Below are 25,146 nucleotides of genomic sequence, written 5' to 3'. Positions count from 1 at the left end.
TTAATGGACAATAATGGCCGCCGACTTTGATTACCGATAGCCTGACTAAAAATGTCTGTCTTCTCTTGGTGGCTTCCATACGGTTGGCAGGCTCCCTGCCAGACTTTCGGCACGGGTGGCATATTTCGGAGCAACCGGCGTCTGTCTGGTTCCTCGTGATTGGTGTCATGCTGAGGTTCTCCACACGGAGCGACCCTCATCTGCTCACACTGTCACACCTCTCACCGCTATGCTCTCTCTATCTGACCCTGTCACCGAGGCACCGAGTGACGGATTCTGCGAGAGAGAAATCGCGCCGGGAACTTTTCCCGCCCGGCGAAAATCCTTTATAAATAAAATCAAAGATGGCTGTCAGAGGCGTCGGCGGCGCTCGAGTGCATGCAAATGGCGCTATCATCCGACGAGTCAGAGGTCCGACGCCGTTCCAGAATTGAAGTTGTCATCCGTTCCTTTAAGTGTTAAACTGTAGCGCCTTGCTAACGCCGTACGAGACAGATTCGATTGTGCGTCACGGCCAGGCGCAAAATGGACATTTTGTACCGTATTTTCCGCACTATGAGGCGCGCCGGGTTATAGGGCGCACCCTCAAAAAATAGTTTTTGGTCCTATATTTTCCATACATAAGGCGCACCGGATTATAGGGCGCTACAATGGGAACGTCGACAAAACAGTCAGATAGTTCAGTCCAACTTATTACCCCCTTAACATTCCGAAAGCTTGCAAAGAAGCAAATACGTGTCTTAGACATGTACGGAAACAGTGTCTGTACGAGGTCACCAAACAAACATTTCTTAGTTTCCATTTTATTTTTTGCTGGCCACTGTGTGGACAGCAAAGTAAGAATTTGATTGTGCAGGGAAACAAGGTTCTTTACTGTGCATATGACAATAAACACTTTGGATTAAATTTGGTTTAAAAATAGACTCATCACAGAAACATCAAGATCGTTCTAAAACAAGGTACCGGTAAAATATAAATCCGCATAGCTCACCTAAGTTCTCTTGCAGCCATCACGTTCAATAATGATACGTAACCATGGTCTTCTTACAACCGTGAGTGTAGTAAATCCAGGAGAGTAAAATATTTACAAATACAAAATAGTAAAACATGTTTTCTCTATGCCGTAGTGCAACCCAACGTGTGATTCACATTCATCTTTTTCGGCCAATTGCAGGCTTCGTTTTGCCCCTTTAGCCTATGCGAGCCTGTAAATGAGAAAAAGGATCCGCCCCCTTTACCTCCGAATAACTTTAGCCAATAGTGACTGATTCAAATGATGATTGACACATTGGTTAGGAAATGAAACGCCGGTATATAAATCCCAGCATACACCAAGGACTACTTCGCCTTCGGGGGGGAAATCTAGTCGGCGGCTGCTTGCTTTAGTTGCAAGAGTTTGCGACTTAATATTGATCCATAATTAAGGCGCACTGTATTATAAGGCGCATGGTCAGCTTTTGAAAAAAAAGAAAGGCTTTTAGGTGCGCCTTATAGTGCGGAAAATACGGTAATCTAATATCCACAGATGGGGCTGTGGGCAGCGGTGGCGTGCGTTATCTTTGGTGTTTCTACGCATGCACGTCCGCGTTTTTGCTTGGTGTCGCTCGGTCGCTAATGACTGTTGGCATTTGGCCGCTATCAGTAGATTGTTAATTAGTATTGAGAGGTTTGGGGGACGCGCGCAGATTTTCCCATCTATCCGTGAAGCAGATGCGAGTTTGATCCGCTAACCCCGCTCGCCAGTCTGTCCTCTGCATGTTAGAAAAGTTTGTTTTGGTTGCTGAGGCAGGATTTTTTTCAAAGAAAATAAAACTCAAACACACACACACATGGTAGTGTTTTTTCCATTTTCTTTGAAAGATGCCAGTATAAGTACTTGAGATGTCACCGTTACAATATCAGTATAGAATACATTTATATATATACAGTATATACATACTGAGGAGAACATTTCTTCCTCATGCCATGAGTCTCTTTAACTCCACCCAGGGAGTAAAAGCCCACATTAAACCCCACCCCCACATTTGCACATTACCCTATTTTTATTACAGTGTGTTTTTTCCATAGCACTATTTAAATACTCTATAGCAAAACGTTATATTGGGTATGTATCTATCTATATATCTATCCATCTATCAATCAATCAATCAATCAAACCATCTATCTATTCTGTTTTTTTAATATTAAACACCCTGCAAAGGAGATTGCATAAGATGCCAGTTTGTTATTCTGACTTATTATGCACGGTTCAAATCAATGTCACCATCAGCCAATAATGTTGCTGTTCTTTGATTCCCACACTCTTTACGGCAATAATCTAGGAAATTTAACAAAAGTAAAGGGCTCAGGGGGATCCTTTAGTACAGATTCAGGATTCGGCATGCTGAGTATTTTGTTTTTCCTACTAGTTCAAAATTAACTGATGCATTTTCTGCTTATTGTGAGTGCCTACGAAACCATAAACATATTAATGAGCAAAATATATGTTAACTACTCTTCAGAAATTAGTCTAAAATATGTTCTGATGGAGCGTAACATTGAGATTGTGATTTTATTTCAGAATTAAAGTCAAATCGTGGCAACCGTAACTTTGTCGTAAGCAGGGTTGGGTAGGTTTACTTTAACTTAATTACTTTCAATGACTTTTGGATGACTCCAATACCAAATATGTTAATAAAAGACAAAAGAAACTAAATATGAATAAAATGACTAGATTTTGTACAGGCTTGGGGAGTAACGGAATACATGGAACGGCAAAAATGATGTTGGCAAGCTGTTTGGATTTATTTTCATTTTGTTTCTGTCGCAATTGATGTTAGTTTTGCCGGAGATCAAAGAGATCAAAGCCGGAAGAGAAAGCTTACCACGTGTTGTGAGTCATCATTTTATTCCTATTTAGTTTCTTTTGTCTTTTATTAGCATATTTGGTATCGGAGTCATCCGAAAGTAATTGAAAGTAATCCAGTTAAAGTAACCCTACCCAACCCTGGTCGTAAACAACAACGAAATCAAATCCCCGCACTTGACAATATCCCTTTTAGATGTCCTCCATAATTAATTTTCACTGTGAATCTCGAAGCCAAGAAAAAAAAGCGAGAACTACAATTAGAGAGATTTCCATATATTCAAAGTCAACCTTTAACAAATCTCCACAAACTCACCGACAGAGTGCGAAAAATATTCCTCTTGCTCTGTCTAATGTCAGTCCCTTTGTCTCTTCAGTTAATTGTAGAATAGAAGTCCTGATGGAATTGCTCGGTGACCTTTGAGTATTTTTTTATTTCCTCAGCCCGTATATTTGCTAAGTGATGGTATTCCGGCTGATTAGCGCGCCGTCTTCCTCCGGATACACATGCTATTACCAAACACAATGTATTCACTCCCAGAACCCTTCTCCCATTGTTCTGCTTTATAACACTGGCAAAGGAGCATCAGTCAAGTATATTAGCTGGATCCTATTACTGTCACCAGATTGCCTCTCTGAGCCATCTTTAAGAGCCCCCAGACAAAACTTGCTGTCATGTTAATCCAAGCTTTAATAAATAGAGGGATGTGTAACCGTATTCAAATCGGGCCTCCCGTTTTTGTGCTGACAAAGAGAGACCGGCTATCACCAAATAACAGATGAAAGTCTTTTGAGATGAAAAGTTTTCCGTCGGTGCTATTCAAATCTGACGTTATTGAAATGTCCTTTGAGCCCGGGTCTAATCCGAGCCCAGCGCGTGGAGTGGAAAAAGAGAAGCCGTTTTTTATGTTTTTGGGGGTGTTCAGACGTTAACGGCATCGCGTGAACCTCCACCGACGTTGTATTCGTCGGCGATAAATAACTTTCGCCTCTTGACGACGCTTGAAAAGGCACAAGGCGAGTGCGTTCCTGTACTCGAGCGCTCTCGGCGACTGAGCGAGGCCACGTTTTCATTCGCGGCTGTCGGGAAAAAAAATGAAGGCGCTCGGCTGTTCTTTTCTGAAGAATAACTCAGACGTACAATAAAACACAAAAAGAAAACAGTAACTGCTCATTTGTTTATCCTTGCTGTCACTATCAATGAAAAAGTATAGTTTTTTTGGACTGACCATTTATTTTGTCATAAAAAAAGGGCAAAACTGCAGTTTGGGCTTGTTTGGGTGCTTGAAAACTTGAAATTACTTGAATTTCTATAGCGCTTTTCAAGTCAATGACTTCCCAAAGCGCTTTACAATGTGCTCCACATTTCCCAATAGCGGCCGTGCAGCCATGTAAGGCGCTAACCTGCTTATTGGAGGTATTAGGGGTTCAGTGTCTTACCCAAGGACACTTTGACATGTAACACGGACGAGCCGGGATTCGAACTGGGGTCCCTTGATCCCAAGACGAGCGCTCTACCTCCTGAGCTACTGTCAACATTGTCTTTGATTGAAAAGTGCTTGAATTGTGGTTGAACTGCTTAAACATTCTTGAAATTGTTGCAAAAAATAACGTAGCGTTGCCCAGTGTCACGATTGCCCTTTGCCCTTGCTTGCCCCCGCCCATTTGGCGCTAGCTGCTGCTTGTTGTATGATTGGCTCCCCTGCGTGAATAAATGTGTTCATCTGATATATTTTTCCCAAACTTAACTTTGGAAATATACACTTTTTTCCTTGGATTACTTTCAACGGGACCCGGACTCTGCAGGTCTGCATCAAACCTTAAGTACCGGTATCATTTTTCGTTCATTTTGCCGGCTGTGATTTTTGGACTGTGGACTTTGATGAAAGACATTTAGTTTCAATCGCGGGACTTGAAGTCGGGTTTGGGTTAATTTGGTGTTTGTGTTACATGTTTAAATGTGGGCGCACGCGGCTTATATACAGGTGCGGCTTGTCTATGTACAAAATCGGTTTTCCTCTCAAAATGTGGTGGGTGCGGCTTATAATCAAGTGCGCTCTATAGTCCGGAATCTACGGTGCATGACTTGACAACTGGAGAAATTAAAATGGCTTTTAAAGTCCTTAAAAAGTACTTGGCCATTAAAAAGGCGTATTCTATTAACACTGTTATTTCTGCTTTATTTTTTTTCATTATTTTAACGTTAACAAATACAATGGGGGGAAAAATGCATCATATTGCAAAATCTGGGTGTGTGCGCTCACGAAGGCATGTGTGCAAGAATATAAATCAGATCGCCTTTGCAGGGAAAAAGAAAATCATTTTAAATAGGTCCTCTGTGTTAAATTGTTTGCTCCGGGGCTTAAGGATAGCTCACCTCTCCAAACACTATTTCAGCTTGAAAGCAAAATATTTCCCTGGCTGAGCTTTCACACGGGAGAACGGGGGGAAAGCCCGGGCGCTGGGGTTTCATGGAGTTTGGCTTGCAGGCATACTCTTTTTTGACAAAAAGGGCTTCTGCGTGACTGTGAGAGTGAAAAAAAATGGGCTCTATTAATAAAAGGCCTCTTTAATGGGTAGAGATATAGGAGGAGATTGATGGACGAGGTTTCGGCCAAGATCCTTGGAACCATCAAGTATGAGGCGGATATGACGGGTCACACTACAGTATTCCCTCGCTTTTACAAGGTTCCAATTTCGTGGAAAAATATGTGCCGGATTTTACGGAGGATGAGGTGCACCTGCAAAACCCCAAAAATGCGAGAAATTTGAAAGTGCGCCTTATAACCCGCTTTGCCTTGTATAGATCCCAAAGTACGGTGGCTAGGATTGCACACACAGTATTTACCGTAAATTCCGGGCTATAGAGCGCACCTGATTATAAGCCGCACCCACCACATTTTAAGAGGAAAACCGATTTTGTACGTACACCAGCCGCACCTGTATATAAGCCGCATGTGAACCCAAAGTCCCGCGATTGAAACTAAATGTCCTTCATTAAAGTACACAGACCAAAAATCACAGCCGGCAAAATGGACGGAAAATGATACCGGTACTTAAGGTTTGATGAAGACCTTCAGAGTCCGGGTCCCGTTGAAAGTAATCCAAGGAAAAAAGTAAATAGAGAACAAAAAAAAAAAAAGGAACAGCTCGGAAAAAATGAACACAATGCGACTTCTTTTTAAAGGAATTTAAAAAAAAAGTAGAAAAAAACACGGAAAAAAGAAGAAAACGTTTGTGTTGCATTCAAATAATTTCCAATGATATCAACTTCCACTAAAAAATGTAATTAAGTACAGTTCTGTATCTTGCAACCGACTCAATAAGCCCCCAAAAATGTTAATTTTATGCGACAAAATATATCAGGAAAAAAAAAGAAATGGATATCTTGTGAAAGAATTGTAAGAACAAACGAACTTTGCAATAGTACATGAGTCTATTCATTCAAAAGAGAAAAATAATTTTGCATTGCCGGAAACTCAGCAAAATGTATCTCGATGTCAAGTTTTGGACATGTTTGATAATGACTTAGTTGCCACACTAGGGATTATGGTTGCTCACTGTTGTTTCAAGCGTTGCTCACCGACTTTGTGTGAACGCTCAGACCCGTGGAAAATTACAGGGACCATTGCTTGAGGGTGAAAGTGCCGATAAGGTTAAGATGGTTTTCTTTCATATATATTCTTTTCCAGAACTTCTTGTTTCCATAAGCGCCATTTTAAAGGCATCTCCCCTTCCTAAGAGTTTCTCTCTCGTTTTAATTGTCGGCTCTGCTGTCGGATGTGCAGAAGCTTTGCGTCGCCATAGCGACCTCCTCGGATGCAGAGCAGGGAAGCTCATAAATATGTAACGGTGACACATTTGAGAAATTGTGCTCCTCAAGTGTGGCTCTCTCGCCGTTTTGTTAATGTCAACATGAAGGAAACGTGTTTGAATAAGTGTGGAGGTTCAGACGGCGCTGTGCGCAATTAATAATGTCGTGGACGGAGGACTGCTGGAAAACATGTTTTACTGATCTCGTGATGAATGTCAGTGTGGATTCAATAATTGAGCTCGGGATGAATGAGTATCAATTCAAGGTTTTGTCACGGGGGGAGACCGGACCAGAACGGAGGCAGGAGGCAGGAAGGGAGAACTCAATTGCGTTGACGATCAAAACTTTTATTGACCAAAATAAAAGTCGTCCAAAACTCCGGGACAAAACAGAACAAAAACATTCTTACACTCAGAATGGGCAGGTACAGGTTTCCTCCGACTCAAACTAAACAGGACAGGGCATGACAGAACGGAAAATGTGTAATGAGCCAGCACCCGCAATACCCACAACCCAACCTTAAGTAGCACCCACGCAATTAGCTCATCTGCTTCAGCTGGTGCCCAGGGGGGCGGGGCAGACCGGTCGCCATGGCGACCATGACAGGTTTCTGCCGAATGTTATGCGGTTTTATAGAAATACTACCTTTTGAGCTTTTTCTGTCTCTTGTTGTGGTTACCAAGATATTAGATCTTACTCTTGGCTTCAATTAGTATTGATGCAACTCAGGCGTCGAGTGGTTCTTATCAGATATTGGACATTTCTAATTAAAATCCTATTAGGTGATTTGATTTTGTTTATCTCGAACCAACAACATTGCAGGGAAAAAAAAACTATTTCATTCAGCTGGCAGGTTTGATTTTTTTTTTCATTTAAAGTTGAGTTTAAATTGTCCCTTCGTCTTCTTCTGTTTGGGATTATGATTGTAAAATAAGATAACTACTACCAAAAATGAGTGGCATGAGATGAGATGAGAAAACAATAACACAAAAAAAAACAGCAAATAAGTAGCTAATGCCAAGAGGTTCACCTGGACGGAATAATTCAATAAAGAACTGGAGGGGTGGGACGAGTCAGTCGCAATACTCTGATCGCCCTCTAGTTAAACGCCATTGGGATTTAGAGAAGGGGGATAGCTCATCTCCACTTAGATACCGATCCACTCGGACTTTTTCTCTTTAACTTGTATCCACTACAATTCCCCAAAGCCTGGGTTCTCTCTTAGCCACCCATGGGCTAACAATAAACCCCGCCGCCTCAAGAAACGTGTAATTACAAGTGCTGAAAGGAAGCCCAAATTTTGCTCTTTGTTAAAGAAGCCCTTGTAAAAGCGGCGGAGTGTGAATGCGGCTCTGCCAGCAATTCAACATCCTCTGACAATGACACCGACTCCCCTCCACAAAAGAACAATTGAAAGGCTTGCAACAAATGTGTCCATTGTCACTGAGCTGCTGTCATTTCTCTCCTTGTCACGACCGAAATAGATTTTGGGATGGATCGACTGCGATGTTGGGGCCAGCTGAGATTTCTCCTTGACCGGCATCCTTATTTGTCGTGATGGTCATCGTCCTAATCGTGATAGATTTTGTTGATGGGAGGTTTAGGTGTGGTAAATGTAGCGTTCAACTCCCTCAACAGCCTCCCATAGCGCTTTACAATGTGCTTCATACCCATTCACACACACACTCACACACCAATAGCCAAAGGCAGCCATGCAAAGCACCTACCTGCCTATCAGGGGCCTGAGGGGTTCAGTATCTTGCCCAAAAACACTTCTATATTTAACTCGGAGGAGCCGAGAATTGAACCTGTAACCTCTCGGTCCCAAGCCGAGTGCGCTGTAAAGTAGACCATTGAGATTAATCTGTTCTTAGGTGAGAATCACTAGGTGAAATTGTCTAATGGCAGCGGGTAAAAACCTAATGTAAGTAGCTTATCCGTTGTTAAACACTCTGTACTCGGGATATAATGAATACAGTTATATATAACTATTAAAAATAGTAGCAAAATATATCGTAGAGTAATCCCTTGCTATATTGCTGTTTACTTTTTGCATTTTCACGACTTAGCGGTTTTGCATCATGCATTGTCTTCTGCTTTTTGATTGGCAAAGAGTCAGTTACTCCCGCCATTTACCCGTGAATTTCTTCGCTTTCACATTCAGGGCGCCGGGCAGAAATCACATAAACATCGAGTCAACACCCATAAGGCCCTACAATAATTGTATATAAATAAAAGATTTTACTTTGATTATTCTTCCTATCGCGAGTCTTTTTTGGAACGCATCCCATGTGAAAAATGAAGAATTACTGTACTTTACAGCTGTCAAACTCAAGGCCCGCGAGATAATGCTAAAGGTAGCGCTAGAGAAAAATTCATACATTTACTTGCAGTTTTAAACATGTTCACTGGATGTTGCCAAAACACTTCCCCCAAGTTAAAATAAACTGTAGTGGAAATGTAATCAATTGTTGTTGTTGTTTTTTGTTTTCACAAATGCATAGTTGATAAAACTGCGAGAGAAAAAATGTTAGTGAAGGAAAAAAATATTGAGGGGAAAAATACATAATTGTATGATCAAATCTTACATGTCTGCATCATTATTTAATTGTGAGCCTCCAAAATGAAATCTAGCCAAGGCACACTATTTATGCCATTAATTTACTCGTCTGGCACTTATGAGAATGTTTTTCTTTTATAGCTTGTGGCTCTCGAGCTGTATATGATTAAATAAGAGTATAAATGAAAGTACATGTAAAGAAAAACACAATATATGTTTACCTTGGAGCACGGGTCGGGAACCTTTTTGACTCAAAGAGCCATAAAAGCAAAATATATTCATTTTATTTTGGGAAAGAGCCACACCCTATATTATGAGACAAATGTACTAAATTGCTAAACCCGCGCCCCAGACAAAAGCTTAGTCTTCAACACATTTATTTTTGATGATCTGATAAAAATTATGAAAAGAGAATAATGCCAGATGTCCCAAAATCAACAAAGTTAAAGTTATCTCTTTCTTGCAATTACTGAAGATCGGTTAAACTCATTTTGACCCTTTTTTTTCATATATATTGTTTTCAAAACCAGATGCAAGCAGTTATTTTGTAAAAAACGTCACAACATTTTGCAAACAGGGAGCCTGATGTGCTTACCTTTGGCGCAGACGGAGTAGGGCGAGAGATGGGAGGGAGTGCTTGCACTTTTTGCATAGCTCCACCCATCCCTCCCACTCACCCAATCAAACAACTTTAAGTTCTCTTCTGGTGTTCTGGCGTATTTACAGTTTGTTCTGTGGATTTCTGAACACTGAACACAGATTATATAGTGAGATTTTATATAAAGGACTCTTTAGCGTTGTACAGCCAAAACGAGTTTCTTTTTTGGTGTGACACCTTGACTGTAAATTGTAGTGAAAAACGTGCCCTATACTGTATATTCTGCGAAGTACTGCATCGTATTTCAGCTTTGGTTTGGCTTTGCGTGTATCTGAACAGGATTAATGGCTCAAGTTTTGAACAAGATGGAGAAAATGTATTTGCATGTAATCAAATTTGTCTCTGAGCCACAGGTACTCATAGAAAGAGCCATATATGGCTCGCGAGCCATAGGCCCCCGACCGCTTCGGCTTCGCACATACTAAAATTGGAACGATACAGAGTGACAGAACCTGAGCTGGTACAGTTGAGTTCATAGGTGGATGCAAAGGGGAGATCTCAGATTCAAATGGAAATTGATTTTAAAACTTTTACATGAGAGCATTTTAATGCCCTTCGGAGACGGTTGGTTTAATCACTTCCTTTTTCCTAATAATGTTCCTATTGGACTTCTTTATATTTATTTATTATCTCATAATTTGTTTCCATTGTTTTAATGGTTTTCTTTTTTATCTAGCATCACTAAAAGTCTTGAAACGAAAACTTAACAAATGAAACTTTGTTACGTGAGATTCTGAACTGATCAAAGATGTAGAAATAGGACATCATGGGAGGGGGTTCGTCCATTAGCCTTATCGGCATCTTCATGAACCTGTAATGAAAGCCAATAGCAGACTGGCTTCTGACATGTGTTTGACCAATAGCAGACAGGCAATTTAGTGAAAAATGAGTAACTCCACATTGATGCGCACCAACACCACATAGTTTTGCTGTTGATGTCCTATAATTGTCTTTCCTCCACCAGTTTTTCCTTTGCTTTCTCACTCACAAGCACAACCACTCCTTCTCTAGTATGTCCACCCGTAACTCCAGACTTTCTACCATACATACTTCCAAGCTGTAGTTCACCCTTTCCTTTCATCTTTGTTTCACTCAAGGCTAACACATCAACCTTCCTTTTAGTCATCATCCTTCCGATCTCCTCTTTTTTCCACTCAGTCGCTTTACTTCCACTCAGTCGCTTTACTTCCACATCCTCTCACATTTAGTGACCCTATCACTAGGGTTTGCGGGACCTTTCGGTCTCCCGTCCCCCTTCCTTTGCCTTGCTGTCTCTTAGGAAGTAGAGATGGAGAGGAGAGCAAACCCCAGTCCCCTCGCTCCCTCCACTTTAGTTGCCACTTAGGACACGCAGCGCACCACAGTGGGAGAATCGACTCACCTCTCAGGGGGAGAGGGCCCCTCACCACTGGGTAAAAATAATTGTAAGAGTACTGTAACAAGAGGCCCCAAAATATCTTATCACATAGTAACCTGGGATTCTACTGTCTTGTTTTTATTAAAATCAAACATTGTTTGACTTGGTTACTTTGAGTACGATCCGCGGTGATGACCTGACTTCACTCGGTATCACATATTACCCCAAATTGCACACAAAGCCCCTCCGCCGGCTTCCCTGCCACGATCCGAATGTAAATGCGCGGTTGACACCTATCAGAATCGCTGTCATCGTTTATTTCCAGAGCTCTTAAATCTCCCCCTGTCACCTGGCAGCTCTGCTGTTTTCCAATCCAAACATAGCACATTAGCCCGTATTGATGCCTTTGTCCTTTGATACATAATTCATCACTCACAGAACTTTCATTTTTTTCCCCACCTTTTCTCCAAATGTAATGTTTTCGTCGTAGTTTCATTTTTTGGAGTTACGTGGTAGACGGGGTCGAGAACCACCGTAACCCTACCGGCGAGTTTCTCAAGTGAACAATAATGATGAATCAGTGACAGTAAATACGGAGAATTTGATTCACAGTTTGACTTTATTGTTAGAATGTAGTCTGTGGACTCATCTTGTTTTGTATGGTATTGGCTACAATTTGAAGCTAAATAGTGTCACTCTTATTTCAATTGTGGGGCCTTTTTTGCATGTACTCTTTTTGATTTTAAATATTTCATTCATGCACAAAAAAAGAAGAATAAATGAATTTAAATTTTAAAAAGGACACATGTCTTTATAGAATACCAGCAATGATATGCCCCTATGTGCTTAGTCTGTAGTAGGTCAAATTGCTGGTGTTAGCATCTGGATGGTGTGACTACATCTCCCATGATTCAGAGTTCCCAAACACAGCCTCGGTGGCCTAATGGATAAGGCACTGGCATCTTAAGCCAGAGATAGTGGGCTCAAGTCCCATTTGTGGTGGACCTTGTTTGCACATTGTATTATATTATAAGACCAATACTTAAAATGATCAAAATGATTCGAAATCGATTTTATTAATTCTATGAACATTTCTTTTTTTCTTTTTTTTATAATGTCTGGAAGTATCTCACAAATACATCTGCTTTTTTTATTGTGGGTTCGAATCCCACAAAAAGTAAAAAGTAGTGGAAAGAAGGAAAGGCTGAAAGGGGGAAAGTAGAAAAAAAATAAAAAAGAAAAGAAAATGGTAAAAAAGACAGTGATTGTAACTGAATGTAAAGTACACAGTCCAAAAAACACAGCCGGCAAAATGAACAGAAAGATACCGGTACTTAAAATTTGATGCAGACCTGCAGAGTCCGGTACCCGTTGAAACTAATCCAAGGAAAAAAAGTCAATTTTTCCAAAGGTAAGGGTGGGAAAAATATATATCCACTATTGTCCGCCGCGACAACAGGTCTCACTCACCTTTACCCCACTTCCCGTCAGCCCGTGTTTGCTCCGCCCCTCTTTTTTAATTCACAAAACATATCAGAATGAGTGTCTCAAATAAATACATTACAAAATATACAGGTGCACATAACAATTACACATATTTACAAAGAAAGACGGTACACCGAGAGAGTTTTCAAAGCTTTGATTATAATAATAAAACTTTCATCCCAAACCATGCCTGTGAAGGGTAGCAAAACGCTACTAACAACACGCTCGCAACAAAAGCAAACGGTTCTGTTAAAAAAAAACCACACCGTTCTTGTAAAAACCACGGTAAACCGTCCTCACCTTCCTCCTTATAACTGACGTCATCAAAGTCGTTTTCCCCGGTATGGGAAAGAGACTTTATCATATTGATGTCCTCCCACGCTCCCTTATTCAGCAACACGCTCGCAAAATAAAGTTTACGTGCAGTAGCTGTTTCCTTCTTTATCGGACTGCTTGATTGCTTTTAGCTTGAAAGCTGCGTCATGTGCCTTTCTTTTTGCAATTTGCATGATGAGGATATGTCTACGCTAATTTAATTTGTGCACAAGCTAAGAAGTTGCAGTCTTCCTCGGCGCATATATTACACCGGTCTAAATCTTACCTTTTGTACTCGAGCGCCGTCGGCGGCAGTTAGAAAAATTACATAAATTGGCCGCATCACTGAATAAGCCGCAGGGTTGAAGGTTTGGGACAAAAGTAGCGGCTTATAGTCTGGAATTTACGGTATTTGTGGCTCTGCAAGGTCCACACCATGCTTCTGGAGAGATTGGAAAATTGGCTTGGAAAGTCCTTCAAAAGTGCTTGAATTTAACCATGAAAAAGACGTACAAACCCCAGGTTAAGCTTTGACAATTCAATAGCCATCTCATGAACTCCCCTTGACCGCTCGGCCTTGTTGGGATGTGTTATAGTGGGACCTCGGTTATCGCGGTTAAGTACCGGTATCATTTTCCGTAATTTAGCCTGCTGTGCAGCCTTTTTTGGCACAATAAGAAAAAATGTACTTAGAACAAGTGAAAATCTGCGAAGTAGCGGCGCACCTTCAAAAATGCTTAAAATAAATAAATAATAATAATTAAGAGTAATCTGGACGATCTTAGACTGTCAGGACCAGAAAGGAGACAGGACCCACTTGCGTGCGTTTCACTTAGTTTTATTGCGAAGAAGGGTAAAAAAATATTATTTGTTTTGTTTTTTAAATTGTTATTATTTTTTAGACCCAGTTAATGGGGACCAAAACCACCCGCGAAAAGTGAAAATCTGCGAAATAGTGACGCCCGTTCAAAAATGCTTAAAAAAAAAATAAAAATACAAATTTAAGAGTAATCTGGACGATCCTAGACTGTCAGGACCAGAACGGAAACAGGACCCACTTGCGTGCGTTTCTCTTAGTTTTATTGGGAAGAAGGGTAAAACATATTTTTTATTTTATTTTATTTTTTTATTCTTATTATTTTTTTTTTAGACCCATTTCATGGGGACCAAAACCACCCGCGAAAAGTGAAAATCTGCGAAATAGCGACGCCCGTTCAAAAATGCTTAAAAAAAAAATAAAAATACAAATTAAGAGTAATCTGAATGATCTTAGACTGTCAGGACCAGAACGGAGACAGGACCCACTTGCGTGCATTTCTCTTCGTTTTATTGGGAAGAAGGGTAAGGATAGTACATAAGATTTTTTCTTTATTTATTTTTTTAAATTATTTTATTCTCTTATTATTATTTTTTAGACCTGCGAAGCTCTGAACCCGTGAACATGGAACCACAAAGTAGTGACGCTTGATACGACAGTGAGCAACCACAATCCCAAGTCTGGCCCCTTCAAAAATGCTTAAAAAAAAAAGAAAAAAATATTTTATTTTATTATTATTTTTTTTTAGGCCCGCGAAGCTCCGAATCTTCCAAATAGCGAGGTCCCACTGTATTTGCTCCAGGTTTAGTTAAAGACCCGGCTGGCCTCTTGCGCCCCCTTCCCTCGCACGGTAGCACTCTGCAATTTTTTAAGCGGTCACGGCCGCTTCCAGTGCATCCACCGCTTCCAGTGCATCCACCGCTCGTCTTTTGATCAAGGGATCCCAGTTCGAATCCCGGCTCGTCCGTGTTACATGTCAAAGTGTCCTTGGGTAAGACACTGAACCCCTAATACCCCCAATAAGCAGGTTAGCGCCTTACATGGCTGCAAGGCCGCTATTAAGAAATGTAGAGCACATTGTAAAGTCTTGGGATCAAGGGATCCCAGTTCGAATCCCGGCTTGTTTTTGGAATGTGGGAGGAAACCGGAGTGCCCGGAGGAAACCGGAGTGCCCGGAGGAAACCCACGCAAGCACGGGGAGAACATACAAACTCCGCACAGGAAGTCTGGAGCTGGATTTGAACCCACACAGGAGGTTCCCAAGACCTTAGAACTGTGTCGCACATGTCCCACTGTATTTGCTCCAGGTTTAGTTAAAGAGCCGGCTGGCCTCTTGCGCCCCCTTCCCTCGCACGGTAGCACCCTGCAATTTTTTAAGCGGTCACGGCCGCTTCCAGTGCATCCACCGCCGCCAAATAGACTTCTGCTCTTTTCTTCATTGTCACAAAAGGCCAGGCTCTTCGCCGGAGTTCCCTTTCCCCTTTTTACATAGTGATAAGACAGCCATTATCCTTTGAACCTTTTCTCACCAAGTCGGGAGAAAAGGTAAGAGCGGTAGGCAGGCGAGAAGAGGATAGAGAAAGATTTCTTCCCTGAGGTGAGCCCGGCCTCACCTTTACGCGCCGAGCTTTTTTGTGCTCGGCGAAGAGGTCCTTAACCTTCTATCAGATGGAGGCACACAGTTGTGTTCTGCTTGAATAAGTACATTGAAAAGCCCTCAGGCGCAGGAGACGCTTCTATCTCGTCTGCCGGTGCTCCGGGACGGGAAAGACCACCCGGCCGAGTCTGACCCTCATCAGTTCTTCACCATGAATCGCCGCTCCTCGTACGACGGCTCGGTTCTCTTCTAATAATGTCGGCGCTTCGTCTATTGATAAAAGGCACTTCCTTGACGGGATCGCGCGGCCGCTTTCCGCCTCGGGCACTCCGCGCTTTCGCTTTCCCATAATTCAGTGCCACTCGGAGCAGATGAAGTCCAAGCAGGGTTTGGAAAAGTGTTGCTTTTTGGAAATACCGTATTTTCCGCACTATAAGGCGCACCGGGTTATAGGGTGCACCCCCAAAAAATAGTTTTTGGTCCTATATTTTCCATACATAAGGCGCACCGGATTATAAGGCGCTACAATGGGAACGTGGACAAAACAGTCAGATAGTTCAGTCAAACTTATTACCCCCCTAAACATTCCCAAAGCTTGCAAATACGTGTCTCAGACATGTACGGAAACAGTGTCTGTACGATGTCACCAATCACTCAAATGCATCGTTCCAAATATCATTCGGAAGGTTAAAGTCATGGGATTCAAGAAATGCCAACCATTCCTTAGTTTCCATTTTATTTTTTGCTGGCAACTGTGTGGACAGCAAAGTAAGAATTTTACTGTGCAGGGAAACGGGGTTCTTTACTGTGCGTATGACAATATACACTTTGAATTGAATTTAGTTTAAAAATAGATTCATCACAGAAACATCAAGATGGTTCTAAAACAAGATACCGGGAAAATATAAAGCCGCATAGCTCACCTAAGTTCTCTTGCAGCCATCACGTTCAATAATGATACGTAACCATGGTCTTCTTACAACGGTGAGTGTAGTAAATCCAGGAGAGTAAAATATTTACAAATACAGAATAGTCAAAAATGTTTTCTCTATGCCGTAGTGCAACCCAACGTGTGATTCGCATTCATCTTTTTCGGCCAATTGCAGGCTTTGTTTCGCCCCTTTAGCCTATGCGAGCCTGTAAATGAGAAAAAGGATCCGCCCCCTTTACCTCTGGATAACTTTAGCCAATAGTGTTAGATTCAAATGATGATTGACACATTGGTGAGGAAATGAAACTCTGGTATATAAATCCCAGCATACACCGCGGACGACTTCGCCTTCGGGGGAAAATCGAGTCGGCGGCTGCTTGCCTTAGTTGCAAGACTTTGTGACTTAATATTGATCCATATATAAGGCGCACTGTATTATAAGGCGCATGGTCAGCTTTTGAAAAAAATAAAGGCTTTTAGGTGCGCCTTATAGTGCGGAAAATACAGTAATAGGAATGTTTAATGGCAGGGATGCACCAAGAATGGGCCCGAATAGAAAATTTGTAACGCGTGAGCAACATCTCATCTCATCTCATCTCATTAGCTGTACCGCTTATCCTTATTAGGGTCGCGGGGGGGCTGGAGGGGGATAGCACTTGTGAGGTCCCTTCTCAAAGTTTCTCTTTTTCCTCACGATGAGGTTTTGAGTTGTTCCTTGCCCGCATGTTGGTTTAAGATCAGGTAATTGTGTCATTGTAATCCTGTGCAGTCCTTTGAGACATTTTTGTGATTAAGGGCTATATAAATACATTTGACTTGACTTGACGATGCATGCTCGTTTCTTGGTGGAAAAGATGAACAAAAATAGCCGACATTTTCACACGGGGGCAGATTTAATTTCATAAACAATTGAACTAAGTGAACTCCATCGACTATGGCCGGACCAGTGTCGCTCGAGTCTCTGTGTAGCCTTCTCTGAAGTCCTCTAGCTTTTGTCTTATTGGCCATCTTCTCCCCGCACAATGGCCCGCCGGCTCCTCCCATGGGCGTGCCAGGGAAGCCCCCCCAGGCTCCACCACCTCCTTGCCGAAGGGCGTCACGATGTCTGTCCTTCTGCGTCTGGCCTTCTCCGTCAGCACTCACAGGAATTCTGATATCAGAAATACGTCTGATGCATTCCACTCAGCCTAACCTTCTAATGTACCTTGAAGAAAAACAGTCGGTCAATATCTTGCATTAAACTCAATAAATGTAACTTGTATAAAATCATTTATTTACATTTCTTAATAGCGGCCTTGCAGCCATGTAAGGCGCTAACCTGCTTATTGGGGGTATTAGGGGTTCAGTGTCTTACCCAAGGACACTTTGACATGTAACACGGACGAGCCGGGATTCGAACTGGGATCCCTTGATCCCAAGACGATCGCTCTACCTCCTGAGCTACTGCCGCCCCAGATAATGGATGGATGGATTATTCGGGTGATTATTTTATTATTACTATTATCATTGTCCAACTCCAATCTAATGTCAGACATGAAATTGACTCTGAGCTGATAAAAACACACCACAGATCTCCTTACATTTAGTTTATCGACTGGAGTTCAGAGTGCGGCGCTATGTACAAAATGTTTTCCTTTATTTTCTTTATTGCTGTTTTATGCACAGGCAATGAAGTCACTATCTTCCGAGCTCCACACTGCACTTATCACACTTTCTCTCACTCTAATGTGATTTCTGGGGAAGAAAAACACCAGACACAAGTTAGGACGGATGATATTATAAATGTCTCTTGATAAAGCTGTTGCTGCCGCTGTTATTGCTTCCTCCCAACATTTTATATTGCCGAATCGTGTAATAACCCGGTAGCATATTTCTCACCGGTGGCTAAAGTCCAAAAAAAGGTTGCTTTGGCTTTCTGCTTTTGTTGTGAGTTAATCAGGCATTTTCTTTGGAATTTTATGTCTGTTGAGTGGATTATTTTCTCTGGCATGCATTTATACAGGTTTATTAAAACCATCCATCCATTATCCGCAGCGCTTATCCTCAGTAGGGTCACGGGGGTGCTGGAGCCCATCCCAGGTGTCTCCGGGCAGTGGGCAGGGGACACCCTGAACTGGCCAGTCACATAGAGACGGACAAGTCACTCGCTCATTCACACCCAGGGACAATTTGGAGCGGCCAATTAACCGGACATGCATATTTTTGTCAGAACCAGAACATATACAGGACCCAATCGCGTGACGTTCTTACACAAGCCTTAATTTCACTGGAAATGGGGTGTCATGAACGTTAGGCAGCCGGTCTGGCGTGGAAGGACAGGAAACCAGAGACCGATTCCAACTGCCCCAGTTGATATCAGACAGATGGGTTGGATACCGGACATGAAGAGACAGACAGGATAGATAACGAGTCAGGAAAACGAAAATTAACAAGCGAAACTAAAAGGGAACGAAAACGGGAGAAAAAAATAAACATGACAAAACTAAACAGAAACAATACTGGAGACCAAAATTAAACAGGACAAAATAAACGGGAACAACACTAGACCGGAAAATCCAACAGGAAAACAGGACCAAGTCACAGAACCCACGGCTTGCGGGGCAGAGGTTTGTTGACGGGCTGACAAGGGAAGTGTGATGTGTTCCCTTCCCCAAAAGAGTTGTTACACCGACTCCCTTAAAGCTGCTTGTGCAGTTGATCGATACAGAAAACCAGCATGGCCCGACAGCATGGTGACAAACCCGGTGTGCCACAAAAACTCTGCCCAACCGCCAGGCACTATTTTTTATGGATTTATATACCGACTGTTATGCTCGACTGAGGCCCTTACTCTCAGTGCTTTTTGCAGCCTCCCAAGAAAAGCACGGACGCATAAAAGCCTCGGAGGCAAAGTTCCCTCTAAGCTGCGTGTGTGCGCAATTGCTACTACCCAGAACTTTTCCGCGCACAAGAAAATCTAGCCAGCTCACAAAAATCAGGGCTCGAAATTGCTAATTAAGAAGCGAATTAAGTCAAAGTTACTGTGCATGAAGGTAAAAATACACGGGTTCCCCTTACGTTGAACGTAGAACGAAATTGATTAAAGTCGGTAGAGTTTTTCGAGAACCGGCTCCTTCGGCTTGGCTCACTAATAAAAACCGGCTCTTTCGGGTCCCCAACGGCTCTTCAGGTTGTTTTCGCTTCTTTAATCCCTACACGACCAAATAATATGTAAAATTGTGCACAAAATGACTTAAAGAAAGGGGGGAAAATAGAACAAAAAAGAAAAAAAATACCAAAATGAAAAAGTAGTAAAAAGCTGAGGAAAAAAAGAAACAAAAGGAAGAGAAAAAAGAAGGAAAAATTTAGAAAAAAAAGTCTGAAAAGAAAGAAATGTAGGAAAAAAGTAAATAGAGAACAAAAAGGAAAAAGTAACAGCTCGGAAAAAATAAACACAATGAGATTTTTTTAAAGGAATTTAAAAAAACAGAAAAAAAACAGGGAAAAAGAAGAAAAGGTTTGTGTTGCATTCAAATAATTTCCAATTCTATCAAGTGAATCTTGTTGCCAACATTTTACTTCCACTAAATAATGTGATTAAATACATTTCTGTATCGTGCAACCGACTCAATAAGCCCCCCAAAATGTTTGTTTGTGCGACAAAAGATACCAGGAATAAAAAGAACTGGACATCTTGTGAAAGAATTGTAAGAACAAACGACGTTTATAGGCCGTACAACCTTTGCAATAGTACATAAGTCAATTCATTCAAAAGAGAAAAATCATTTTGCATTGCCGGAAACTCAGCAAAATGTAACGTGATGTCAAGTTTTGGACATGTAGGATAATGACTTACCGTATTTTCCGCACTATAAGGCGCACCTAAAAGTATTAATTTTTTTCAAAAGCTGACCATGCGCCTTATAATACAGTGCGCCTTATATATGGCTCAATATTAAATCGCAAGGTCTCGCAACTTACGCAACAGCCGCCGACTCGATTTTCCCCCGAACGTGGAGTAGTCCGCGGTGTATGATGGGATTTATATACCGGCGTTTCATTGGCTAACCTATGTGTCAATCATCATTTGAATCGATCGCTATTGGCTGAAGTTATTCGGAGCCTCGGATTGGCTAGAGGGCCGAAACAAACCCTGCAATTGGCCGAAAAAGATGACTGAATAGCAAGCTATGCCATTAGGAAACATGTTTCATTAGTCTGTATTTGTAAACATTTTACTCACCTGGATTTACTACACTCACGGTTGTAAGAAGACCATGATTGCGTATCATTATTGAACGTCAGAACTTAGGTGAGCTATGCGGCTTTATATTTTCCCGTTATCTTGTTTTAGAACGATCTTGATGTTGCTGTGACGAGTTGAGTGAATTAAACTCAATTCCAAGTGTTTATTGTCATATGCACAGTAAAGTTGCGAGCGAAAAAGAAAATAGAAACTAAGGAATGGTTGGCATATCTTGAATCCCAAGACTTTAACCTTCCGAATGATATTTGAAATGATGCATTTGATTGACATTGCACGGACACCGCATCCGCAAGTGTCTACGACACGTATTTGCTTCTTTGCAAGCTTTGGGAATGTTAAGGGGGTAATCAGTTGGACTGAACCATCTGACTGTTTTGTCGACGTTCCCATTGTAGCGCCTTATAATCCGGTGCGCCTTATATATGGAAGATATAGGACCAAAAACTATTTTTTGGGGGTGCGCCCTATAACCCGGTGCGCCCTATAGTGCGGAAAATACGGTAGTTGCCACACTTGGGATTGCCGTTGCTCACTGTTGTTTCATGTGTTGCTCACCCACTTTGTGTGAACGCTCAGACCTGTAAGGAAAATTCCAGGGAACATTGCTCGGAGGTACACGGTAACACTTACCTAGAAACCATAACCAGGACGGCGAGCGTCGGCCTCCGTCCCCGCCGTCCTTTTTATATCCCTCCCCCGAAGACGAAATTACGGAGCGAATGAGCACGCCTCACTCTGTTTTCCAAGCAGTTCTTCAAAGATATAAAAATCACAGGTTGTCTGCGGAAGGAAAAATGCAGGCTGACTATCTGTGTGTGGCTTTATTGGACATGATGAGGGATGATATTATGGTGGATGCTCCTGCCGGCGCGCCCGCCAGATGAGGACGGACGGCAATTTGTCTCACTTTCGCTTAGCGTAACGCATTTATCCGTCTCCTTCCCCAAGAATGGACAACGGTGTTCATCAAACAAATTGTCCAAACAGTTCTCCATTTTCCTCAGTGCTTGTCATTATCGTCATTTTCTGCCACTCTTCACTCGCGTATCTGTGCTGCGGGATCGGGGAAGCGAAACGCCGGCTGGATGGCAATGACGCCGTGCTTGTTTATTTATTCTGCAATTAATGACGCTAGCCGGCAAAAACGAAACAAAAAATAAGCATCCTACACCAAGTTTTTATCATTTTAAATCTTGTTGTATGGATTGAGAAATGAAATTGTGAGAGACAGAACTGGAGTAGTAGCGGAACTGAGCAAGTGTCTGGATAAGAGAGTACTTGGTTGGTTTGGACACATGGAGAGGATGGATGAGGAGCGGATGTTGAAGAGGATCTACAGAGCAGAAGTCAATGGAAGGAGACCGAGAAGAAGGCCGCCATTGACGTGGATGGATGGTGTTATGAGTGCACTGCAGGAAAAAAGTCTAAATATAGTGGAAGCTAGAGCTATTGTTGGTGATAAGGAGTGGAGAGGTGTTGTGAAAGGATTGTGGGATGTTTGGACGCGTTCTAAGGGATGGGCAGGGCACCTGTATGATGCGGCAGGGGTAAACCAGTAAAAACTGTTGGGCCCTGCTGTTGAACAGAAGTGTGTAATGTGTCATGGCCGCTTTCTTGTGTCCCGTTTCATCTGGAGGGAAGAAAGCATGATCAACTTGGGTGCTAAGGTGCTTAACCTGTTTGGGTGTTGGGGCATTTGTGTTGGCAATGGTCCAAAAAATGTTGTGTGTGTTTTTTTTTTTTTTTGCTACTTTTTCCTTTTTGTCTTTTCTTTGTCTTTGTATGTATTTGTCTTGCTGTCGGTTTCCATCTGGCCTTGCCCGTGTGGCGCCAGCTGCAGCTTGTTGACAGATTGGCTGCCTGTCGGTATTTAAACTCTGTCCTGTCAGTCCCCTTTTGTCGGTCCGTCTGTGAATCTCTGTTTTTACATGGCAAGCCCTTTTCCGCCTGTCTGGTTTTTTGCTCCTGTTTTGATCTCGACCACGTCTGTTCTCCCGTCCCGAATCACGACCTGTTTTGATCTCGACCATGTCTGTTCTCCCGTCCCGAATAACAATCTGTTTTTGATCTCTTTGATTATTTTTTTTTGCTACTTTTTTACTTTTTTTTCTTTTCTTTGTCTTTGCTGTCTGTCACCTCTCTCGAGGGATCTGACCAGGGTAGATAGATAGATAGATAAATCTTATTGTTCTCATTTACTTGTGCACAGAAAAATGTATGTTTTACAAAGTCATCTTCATCACTTTATTATCTTTATCTTTATCGCTCTTATTTTTTTTTCTCATGTACAGAAAAAAATGTGATTTTTCACATATTCATTTTCATCACCTGATTACGTTCAAAGTGATATACAAAACATGGAGGTATGTCAGAAATTACCATATTGAATGTTAAAGTCATGTTAAAATCCTTGATTTTGAGAGAGTGTGTTTTATTTAGCGCCTTCTAGTGGTAAATAATCTTGATTCATAAAAAATATTTATTAAAGACATTTGCAAATATACCTGGACTATCATACTAATGTTTTTTTTTTTTAAATACTATAAGGGCGATAAATTTGAAATTGTAACGCAATTAGCAAACACAATCTACTATTAAAACACTGGAGTGCTTCTTGCTGGAATTGGGCCCCTATAAACATATGTAGGTATTGTATTAAGAACTGGACATTTGCAGCTAAAACAGGCAGTTTACCACGTTCATAATGCCTGTGGGGTATTTATCCTTGAAAGAAATAGTGTTCTTCTAATGGGATAGCTGTTTATACATTTATTATTCAATTTCGAATTGTCTTAATTATATTGGGCTCCTATAGTTGAGTAAAATGTTTTCCTTGCTTCAAAGCGTTTTATCACCTTGTGAACCACTCAACCATTCGCCTGAGAAGAGAAGCTGCTGCATTGTCATGTTCATTTTTCTCTGGTCTTTTTGATGTTTCTTTTTTTACGATGGAGTCCTCTCGCTATGTTAAACTATATTCCTCCGTTGACCCCGTGACTCAATTGTTTGTAATAAGATAGGGGAGCTGTTGCGGTTCTGGTGAGACGTCAATCAGGCTTTGGCTGTGAAACATCTCCTCATGATAAAATATCAATGTCACTTGACTCTATTTGTTTGTTTTATTCAGAGGTGTATGGTAAGAGACCTATCATTAACCCATTGGAAACATTATAATTATATACTTACTCGTTTTCAAATGATTTCTTCTTTTTATTTCCTTATAGTAACATTTGTTGTCGTAAAATGAATATAACATACAGAAATTGTCTATTGTCATGTTTATATTTTAGTTTTAGTTTTTTTAGTATTATTTGTATTTTCATTCAAATTCTTTTAAATGTTTAAATCGTGAGATGTGAATCAGGCTTCGACTGTGGCGCCAGCTGCAGCTTGTTGACGGATTTGCTCCCTATCAGTATTTAAACTCTGTCCTGTCAGTCCCCTTTTGTCAGTCTGTCTGCGAATCTCAAGCCCTTTTCCGCCTGTCCCGTTTTTTTGCTCCTGTTTTGATCTCGACCACGTCTGTTCTCCCGTCCCGAATTACGACCTGTTTTGATCTCGACCACATCCGTTCTCCCCTCACGAATAACGATCCGTTTTTGATCTCGACCACGTCTACTCTCCTCTCCTGGCTTTCGACTTGTCTCCGATCATGACCATGTTTTTGATCTTCTATCCCGTTTTCTCCGTTCCTGACACCCCCTCCCTTTCTCCTAATAAAACTTGTGAGAAACGTTTCACGAGTGGGTCCTGATCCTCTTCTGGTTCTTGACAATTCAGAAGTCTAAGAGACCAAATAATTTCCTTCTAAAATAATGACATTTCCAAGTGAACTGTACTGTACATACCGATATTTTGAACCCAGCCTGGTCTTCCAATGAAACAAGAATATTCGTTACAGCTCACAGAACACTAAACGCAACCTTTTCTCCTTTCTCTTGCAGGTGGACGACGCCATGCTTATGTTCGATAAGACTACGAACAGACATAGAGGTGAGTCTATCGTCAAGTGTTTGTGGTGGGATAAACAAAAACAAGGCATTTGCTGTCCTCTCCTTGTGATAACGCGGAACACGTGGTATGAGGTGTCTCATCTGTTGGACAATGAGAGCGTGTCCGAGCGATCAATAAGTCGGCACACGGCGTGGGGGAAGTTTGCACGTGCGTGTAATGCCGTGCGTGCGCTTAAAGGGTGTGAGATTGTGCAACGCCGTGCACTCCGATAACAGTGTCAGATAACGGCCGGGAGAAGCGCCGACTTTATCGCGGCCTTATCTTCAGATGAGGGAACGTTTCTCTCTCAAGGAGAGGACTTTCCAAAGACAGGTTTCCTCCTCGGTGCCGCCAGCTAGCCGTGTGTTTAAGCCAAATGGCGCACTCAAAGGCGGGCTTTAACCACCGGTTAGCACACATAGGGGCCGGCGTTTATCTGGGCTGCTTCTATCGGCTGTGAGAGGAACTTGAAAGCGGCGGCAGTTGGCTCGGTGTGTGTGTGTTTCTGCCCCGTTCTGTCCTCTTCGC

At 41.9% G+C, this 25,146-nt stretch overlaps 1 protein-coding gene across 4 annotated transcripts in view; it reads left to right on the top strand.

Annotated features, from left to right (window-relative positions):
• The window catches only part of msi2b (musashi RNA-binding protein 2b), a 576,812-nt gene that overhangs the window by 281,052 nt on the left and 270,614 nt on the right, over window positions 1-25,146 (top strand). For all 4 annotated transcript variants that reach the window (XM_088320755.1, XM_088320758.1, XM_088320756.1 and 1 more), the window contains exon 7: window positions 24,570-24,618. In XM_088320755.1, the coding sequence (XP_088176881.1) occupies window positions 24,570-24,618 (49 nt within the window). The remainder of the gene's footprint in view (window positions 1-24,569; window positions 24,619-25,146) is intronic.

This window comes from Urocampus carinirostris, chromosome 17 (assembly GCF_059441175.1).
Source record: "Urocampus carinirostris isolate Australia breed hairy pipefish chromosome 17, RoL_Ucar_1.0, whole genome shotgun sequence".
Classification (NCBI taxonomy): domain Eukaryota; kingdom Metazoa; phylum Chordata; class Actinopteri; order Syngnathiformes; family Syngnathidae; genus Urocampus; species Urocampus carinirostris.
This window is presented reverse-complemented; position numbering and strand designations above follow the sequence as displayed.